The sequence below is a fragment of the Glycine soja genome, chromosome 10 (genome assembly GCF_004193775.1).
Source record: "Glycine soja cultivar W05 chromosome 10, ASM419377v2, whole genome shotgun sequence".
NCBI lineage: Eukaryota > Viridiplantae > Streptophyta > Magnoliopsida > Fabales > Fabaceae > Glycine > Glycine soja.
The window spans coordinates 44725852-44735117 of NC_041011.1; the positions used below are offsets into that span (position 1 = coordinate 44725852).

A 9266-nucleotide genomic window follows, 5' to 3' on the forward strand; every position below is an offset into this window, starting at 1 on the left:
CTAAACACACACAATCAAGAACGTTTTTAGATTCTTTTTTTTGTACGAGTGTTTTTAAGGATTTTTTTTCTCAACATTGTATCTCTTATAATTTATCATTATTAATATCCTTAGTTGTAACGTAAAATTTTAATATATTTTTTTAAAAATTATCAATAATTATAAATAATATTGTATCATAAAATAAATTATTTATCATAAATATAGAATACTTTATATGTTTAAAAGTATTTATTTATTAAAAATTTTAACAATAGTATAACTTATATATTTAAAGTATTTATTATAATTTTTAAATGTAAAAATAAACATTTATTCTGTATAATGAACAAACTAAAATAATAGTGTATAATAAACATTTTTCTTGTACATTTCACAGACTAAAGTATTAGTTTAAATATAAAACAAACTACTATGAGTTTTTATATATCCTTTTTTGTATTTTTACTCAAAATCATTTTTCACATAACATGGCCAAAAACAAAAATTATTCCAAAGTCATTTCACATAACATGGCCAAAAACATAAATTATTCCAAAGTCATTTTCACATAACATGTCCAAAAACATAAATTATTTAACATAATAATCTATATCAATAATTGAACACAAAAATAATATTTAAAAACAATCGAATTTAAATACATAGATAATAATTATATATATATATATATATATATATATATATTAATTTTACCATGACTATATCTAAAATTAGTTATAAAAATAATATTTAAAAAAATCATCTAGTTCACATACAATGCTTGTTTATTATAAACACTTAGTTATATAAAAATCTTGTACATTTTTTGAAGTTCAGATACTGGTTTATTGTAAATCTAAAATACAATTTATATATTTAAATTAAGATACTTATCTACAGAGACGGGGCCTGAGAGGGTTTGGCCCGACTTTTACTTTTTTCTAATTTTAACTTTTTTAGTATAGAAGATATTTTAATATTAGGTTAATTTTACATTTTTAAGGATCTGATTTTGGAGATTTTTTTAGTTATATCATGATATGAGTGTTAATTGTTAAGTAATTTTTAGTTTTATAGATGATTAATATCCTTCAAAAATTATATTTAAAGAATTCAAAGTTAGTTTTACTCGAATCAGCAGTATGTTGTTATTTGATTATGAATATAACAGTAGTTATTTGTTATTTTTTTTCTTAACAATATGTTATTCTATTCTTATAGTTCTCATATATAAAGATAATGACGTTTTTAAGATAAATATTTTATTTCGTTTTTTACAAACTTCATTGGGATATTGTTTTATTTTATATTTTTTTGCTTCTTAAGCAAAATATTTGAGTAAGTTTAGAGTCTTTTTAAAAAGAAAAATAGAGACTAAGGAATGATTTATTTTTTAAATAATGAAAAATAAACATCATTCTACTTAATTATAACAATTAAAAATACATTTAACCCTAAAATTAATAACGAATTCCCATTGTCTAATACTGCTAAAAATCTAGAATTAAGAAGGAGAAGAAAGAAGAGGGAAAAAAATGAGATGGAACAGATTCATCAGTATTCAGGTGGCACTCTACATACACATCTACCAGCTCAAAAAAGGGTGGATCCTTGCATAAAATGACATACATGGCACAAAGGTATCGGAAAAGTAGCTCTCATTCTTAATTATTATTTGTACTGGGGAGTATGTTAAAATCCGGATCACGTGTGTATTTCAAAAGAGAAATTAACAAAAACAACGTAGTTCTTTTTTATTGGATACATCAACATTTCGTTACATATTTAACAACCACATGAAATATGTGAAACTTAAAAAATTTAAAATTAAAAAATAATGATAATTGAGTGATAAAATGTGAAATTAAATTAATATTTTTTATATGCATGGAAGATAGAAGATAAATGAAAAAAAAATACGATTATATTATAAGATGAATTATTATAAGGAAGAGAGAGATATAAAAAAATATATTAAATAATTAAAAATATTGATGCGATTTTGATATTTAAGAGTCTCTAAAACTCTAAAAATCATTATTGTTCATATTTAGATTTATTTGACAAGATTATAACTCTCGCTAGTATAACTCTTCGAGTAGTGGAGGCTAGGTACAAGTGTATAACCGCGTGAGTGCTATATTTGTCACTTGATTTTATAAATATTTAATTAATTATCTCATGCAAAAAAAAAAAACATAATTTTAACGTGAAAACTGGAAATTTTACCGTTTTATTCTATTTTGATAATCCACAAAGAGAGCCTCGACTCTATATAAGGAGGAGAACAAGAGAGCAGGTGGCATGAATCCTTTGGGGTCTTGCTATCTGCTTCCTCGTAGTACTTCATTGAGAGAGGCAAGTTCTTAAGCCTTAGCTCTGCTCTTCTCTCTCAACTAGCTAGTTTCAGTTACTTTTTCCTTAGCCTTTTTTTTTCACATGAACGAAACATGTTGATATTTTTGGTATTTCTTTACATATACTTTGGATTTGTAAAAATCATGCTTTTGCCATCAGAGAAAAAAACCTCGACTTATACGCTCAACACACCACCGGCAAAATAAACATGCCCAAACTGTGCCACTCATCCTAAAAGAATGAATTAATAGTCACTTCAAATGGAAAAAGACCCATATGTTGTAAAAATGGTGCTCTTATTTCTCCACTATTTTTTTCCCATGTAATTAACACAATATGCCTTAATTATAAGGCCTCATCATGCTCTAACTTCTTACCCGTTTTTTGGTATATGCTTTTAGATTTGTGAAAATCATGCATGTTGCTAATATCTCAAAACACACAATTTGCAACCACAAAAATAAGAACATGATTCACTTTTAAAAGGACACAGTAAATATATATGCTGTCCAAAACGTGCAAAGTGCAATTATTTCTCCACATTTTTGTGTTCATGTAATATAATTAACACAATATATTCGAAAGGGTCTATATGCTAGCTCTGACATTTAACACAATTTTTTCTTGTCTCTCACCCCAGACATGGACACTGTACTAAGTACTACGCTGCTACTCATGTTGGCATGCTCCATCGTGCATGTTCTTCGTTCACTACAAGCAAGAATGAGAAGAAAATCAAACTACAATCTTCCACCAGGACCCTCTCTTCTCACCATCATTAGAAACTCTAAACAACTCTATAAAAAGCCACAGCAGACAATGGCCAAGCTTGCCAAAACCTATGGCCCCATAATGCGTTTCACCATAGGCCAATCAACCACCATAGTAATCTCCTCAATAGAAGCCACCCAAGAGGTTCTCCAAACCCATGACTCATTATTCTCGGACAGAACAAACCCCGACATCACAACCTCGTACAACCACAACCGTTACAGCTTGGTTTTTCTCCCTGTCTCACCCCTCTGGCAAGAACTAAGAAAAATCTGCCACGGAAACTTGTTTTCGGCAAAGACCCTTGACGCAAGCACGGACCTTAGGCGCATGAAAATGAAGGAGCTTCTTACCGATATCCGCCAAAGAAGCCTCAACGGCGAAGTGGTGGACATTGGAAGAGCAGCCTTCATGGCATGCATTAACTTTTTATCGTACACGTTTCTCTCTCTGGATTTTGTTCCCTCTGTAGGTGATGGCGAGTACAAACACATAGTGGGGACTCTGTTGAAAGCAACGGGGACACCGAACTTGGTGGATTATTTTCCAGTGTTGAGGGTGTTTGATCCACAAGGGATCAGGAGGCACACCACCAACTACATTGACAAGTTGTTCGATGTGTTCGATCCCATGATTGATGAACGCATGAGGAGGAGGGGAGAGAAGGGTTATGCCACTAGCCATGACATGTTGGATATCTTGCTGGATATTTCTGACCAGAGTAGCGAGAAGATTCATAGGAAGCAGATCAAGCATTTGTTCCTTGTATGTATATGTTTTCCTCTCTCTATATCTCTTGCTTTGTTTTGTTGTGCTTCACTACTAGATCTGAATTTTTTTTTGCTGTTACTATTCATCATCCACTCATTAAGCAATCAGGGGTAACTAGGTGGATATAGATAAAATAACTAAAATTTAAATTTTATTCTCATTAATGAAAATTAATTTTTAATTAATATTTATAAAACAAAAACTCACATATATAAATAAAAATATCACGTTGACAAAAAATCTAATACAATTTTTTCATTTAAAATATTTTTGTTCTTAAAATTTATTTTAGACATCTCTTGGACTTTCTTATTATCAGCAGCTCTCATAATTATTGGATGAATACCAAAAACAGCAATTCTGATAATTATAGGATGAATATACCAACATAGTCGAGACATTTAATTGATGGACCACTGAATTGATGATATAGACATGGTGCAGAAAGAGACAAGACCTACTTTAAAATAAAATAAAAAGTAGTATCTAATTATAGATAGGGAGATATCTTAATATAAAATAAAAAGCAAAAATTGAATGAATACGCAAAGACTCATATTTTATCTCAGTTAATAAATTGAATTAAAACACTCATTCTAAATTTTAACCGTTCCTCCATCCAGCAATTATAAATGGAGAGCTGCTATTATAAATATATAAATGGTGGGCTACTTAATTACTTATCAAGAATTTATCTCTACGAAAGTGGCGAGGAAAGTCAAGGAATTATAAGGGTCCTTTTTAAAAGACTTTATTATCTTTGCTTTTTCATATATATTTTATTTGTTAGAGTATTTATATTATTTCATATTTTATATTTTTATTTTCTATACATTAATTAAGAAAAATCTTTTAGTTTTTTTCTTCAGTATTTTCTCCTACTAAACAACCTTAAAAAATCATTTTATTTCTACTTACTTTCCTTCTTTCCATTTTTGTTTCTTTCACTGTCCTACGAATCTAAGGGCCTAGCGTGTTAGGGTAAATTTCTTTAAAAGTAATTTTAAGAGAAGCAAATAAAAATAAAAAAATGAGATGATTGATTAAATTTTAAAAACTCTCTCATATAACTTTTTCAAAAGATGATACATCTACAAATTAGTGAATGATTAGGGAATGGACAACTAATTTTAACTTATAAAGAAATTAATTTCATTTTATTCTTCTTATTCATTTCTCTTATAAGTGCTTCTAAAAAATTTACCCAAACAAGCCCCTAGTATAGTTGTTTATTGTGCAAATAATTGAGTGAATTTGAATATTAAACACAACAAAGAGAGAGAAATAAAATAAATTAATATATTTTAAAGTCTGAATTGAGATATGCTTATTAAGGGTTGCATCAAAATTTTCTCTTTTCTACCATTTTTGTGTCTTTCTAAACAATAAAAAACAAAAAATCTATTTCACTATTTTTTTTTTGTCTCCTATTTCTTTCCCTCCAAAGTCACGGGAAGGATAAATAAAAATTCATCCAACTATTAATTAAGTAAGTAATAATATGGATAAAAAATCAACTCATAGATACAATTACATGAGTTCGACTCATATTTATAAGTGGATAAATTGTAAATATTTGGAGCTCTGGAGATTCAACTGTTTTAATTTCTCATACAAATGCTTGAATATGTGGAAATGTGAGGGAATCCAGTTGGAGTTTGACAGTGAATGTAATTTGTAACAGGACCTATTCGTTGCGGGGACGGATACAACAGCCTACGGCTTAGAGAGAACAATGACGGAACTAATGCACAATCCAGAAGCCATGAGAAAAGCGAAGAAGGAGATAGCAGAAACAATAGGAGTAGGAAAACCGGTGGAGGAATCCGACGTGGCAAGGCTGCCATACCTGCAATCAGTGATAAAAGAATCTCTGCGAATGCACCCACCAGCACCACTGCTACTGCCACGAAGGGCCAAAACGGACGTGCAAGTCTGCGGCTACACGGTCCCACAGGGGACACAGATCCTCATCAACGAGTGGGCCATAGGAAGGAACCCGGCCATATGGGAAGACGCACATAGGTTCTCGCCAGAAAGATTCTTGGACTCTGACATAGACGTCAAGGGTCGCCACTTCAAGCTCACGCCGTTCGGGAGCGGAAGACGAATTTGCCCTGGCTCCCCCCTCGCCGTTAGGATGCTGCACAACATGCTCGGTTCCTTGATCAACAACTTTGACTGGAAGCTTGAGAACAACATTGACCCCATCGACATGGACTTGGATCAGTCCCTCAGGGCTATCCCTGTTCTCGTAAATGCCAACTAATTCAACATCATCTGTATGTTGGCATGCCATCCCATGTACCTTTTTCTCAGAAACAGCAAACAGAAGCTTGATTCTTTGGTTTGAATGTTTCTCGTATGTGCTAGCTTTGATCCAGCTTGTTTCTTCCAGCCTGGGTTTAGGATAAATAAATAACCAGGCTTTGAGTAACATGATGATCATTTATTATGTTTATTAATTGTTGCAGAAGATAGGAGTCGTCTGAGTGTAGCTTTAATCTAGCTAGTTTGATTTGGCTTGTAGTGCCTCTTTGTGTTAGCCTTTGTATGGGATGTAAAACAGTGTCCTCTTGAAGGAAAGAAAAAAAATAGTTGTTCTCTATTGTTTCTATTTTGTCTACTGATGATTCTAGTTTTACTTTATTTTTTGTTGCTTGGTTAGTTGATCATTTTAAATTAGGAAATAATTATTTCAATATAATTAAATTTAATACTATCAATTATCTAATTCATCATAATTTAAATAATATTCTAATTGATAACAAAAATTTATCTCTTATATATATATATATATGAATTTATTGGTTCAATTTTTAGATGGAGACTAGTCAGTGATAAAGGGAGAAAAAGGCTTCAACCTTTTATCCTTCAAGTTCGTAAAACTGAACAAGACAAGCAAACCTAAAAATGTTTTGTTTTGTTTCTTTTTATCAGCCATGCTTACAAAAAAAAAAAAAAAAACTATATAATATGAATAAAAAAATGAACTTTGAGAAACTCCTTATATAAGGTCAACAAAGATAATTCTATTTAAATTAAAAAATGCGCACAACTTGAAAAGATCAACATTCCCCATATATATAAGGTTCACACATACACAAAATTGGGGCACGATATTTTGTTTAAGAAAAAACAACATATGGAATCATTTTTTTTTTTTGTCAAATTCAAATTTAAGAAAAGAAATCATACTCCCATTCAAAACAGAAAAAGGTTTGAACTCAAAAAATACTTATGAAGATCCTTACATAAACATATAGACTACAGTATCATTTAAATAAACCACTAGTTATTTATAAATCAATTAATTAGGAGTTTTTTATTTTTAGAATTTTGTAAAATTAATTTTCAAATAATTAACGTGTAAAAGCTGTTTTCTAGTACTAACATTTAAAATATAAAAAAAATATTTTTGTTTAATAATAAAATAGATCATTATTAACTATAAAATGAATATGCTTTTTAAAATTTCAGTAAATTTTATATCATAAATTAATTGACTAAACAAAAATCAAGATAAAATCAATTCTATAAAAATACTTGTAATTATACTAAAATTAAACTTCCAAAAAAAATCACCCGTGACCGTAATGAATCCTATCGTACGTGCTTTTGCTTTTTGTCTACCCGTCATTTAGATGAATGAATGAAGGGTGCTGCTAGGTGCACCCAGCAAAAATATTGGTACACCTAGCAGTTTATGTGAAATGATCAAAATACCCCTGTTTTTTAAAAGCATTTGTGCACCAGCAGCGTGCCTGTTCCTCTTCTTTTTCGCGTTTTTGTTATTTTGTTCCGTGAGCTTAGTTCATCTTCTTCTTCCGCGTTTCTCTCGTCTTCTCTTTCACTTTGCTGCTTCTAGCGAAGTGGTGGTGTTGTTGTTCACCATTGTTGACGGCGTCGTGGTGATGCTTTCGTTCTTCTTCTTCGTCGATGCTTCTCTGTTGAGGAAAGCATTTCGTGCCTTTTGCTTTTGTGCTTCCATTGTTGTTCGTTATCGTGCTTCCATTGTGTGTGTCTTCTTCGTTGTATGTAGATGATCCTTAACCATGAAAACATGATCTGTGTTTGAGTTCTGCGCCGCTGGATACATGCGGATCAAGTTGAACATGTACATTATGCTGGCAAAAATCCTTCTCGTTGTGGATGTGTGATGAGAACTACTCACGATCTTCCTTGTACATGCGAGCTATCTAGATATGTTCTTAGTATCATACCACTTGAGACAATTCATATGTTTTGGCGGAGACTTAGTTTTTCTGACTAAGGGTTATCTGAACACCAAGTGAGCATAACCGAAGAGATGAAAATCATATCCAATCGATTTGAAGAGCTTGATATTTGTGGCAAAGTTAATTTGAAGAGTAAATTTCGGGAAATTGCTTACTTTGATCTAAACTCTATGAGTGTTCCTACAGAAAAGACGAAAACAAAAGATGCTCAGAAGAAACCAATGACCAAATAATGAAGATCAACAAAGCGTGATTCGTATTACTGAGAGTATGTTTTTGTATAAGGCATACGAATTGTCAATCCGTATCCCTTGTACGGATCCCTACCATGCTTGCAAATCTGACAATGAGAGAGAACGAGACTTACCTCGACGCGATGGATCTCTATTGTGGAAATGCAAATGGCGTGGCAGCATCGATCACTGGTGGCACTAATGGCGGCAACGGTGAACGAGGTCAGCAGTGGAAACGCAAAGAAGATGAAGAAAAAAAAAGAGAGGAAGCATTGCTACAATAGCTGAAGCGGGAGAGGAAAAAAGGAAAAACTTTTTTAAAAAAATAGGTGAAAGACATTTTTGTCACTTCACCTATTTTGTGGGGTCCTGCAGTTGGGTTGGTACCCAAAGCAAAACCCCATATCTTATGGCTATAATAGCTGGTGGCACTAATGGCAGCGACGACGAACGAGGTTGGCGGTGGAAACGAGAAGAAGACGATGAAAAAAAAAAGGAAGCATTGCTACAATAGCTGAAGAGGAGAGGAAAAAAGAAAAAAACTTTTAAAAAATAGGTGAAAAACATTTTTGTCACTTCACCTATTTTTTGGGGTCCTGCAATTGGGCTAGTGCCCAAAGCAAAACCCCATATCTTATGGCTATAATAGATGGTGGCACTAATGGCGGCGATGACGAACAAGGTCGACAGTGAAATCGCGAAAAAGACAAAGAAAACAAAAAAAAAAAAAGAGGCATTGCTACAGTAGCTGAAGTGAGAGAGGAAAAAAGAAAAACTTTTAAAAAAATAGGTGAAAGACATTTTTGTAACTTTACCTATTTTTTTAGGTCTTGCAGTTGGTGCCCAAAGCAAAATCCCATATCTTATTGCTATAGCCCATATCAATATTAATCAATTTTGTTGTAAGAAAGAA

General features: G+C 31.8%; 1 protein-coding gene across 1 annotated transcript; it reads left to right on the top strand.

The window, feature by feature from the left end:
- Positions 1–2252: 2252 nt before the first annotated feature.
- LOC114372235 (geraniol 8-hydroxylase-like) lies at positions 2253–6499 on the top strand. Its single transcript, XM_028329705.1, has 3 exons — positions 2253–2340; positions 2981–3876; positions 5567–6499. The coding sequence occupies exons 2-3, from the start codon at positions 2983–2985 to the stop codon at positions 6149–6151; spliced, it is 1479 nt and encodes a 492-aa protein (XP_028185506.1). The 5' UTR covers positions 2253–2340; positions 2981–2982; the 3' UTR covers positions 6152–6499.
- The last annotated feature ends 2767 nt before the right edge of the window (positions 6500–9266 follow it).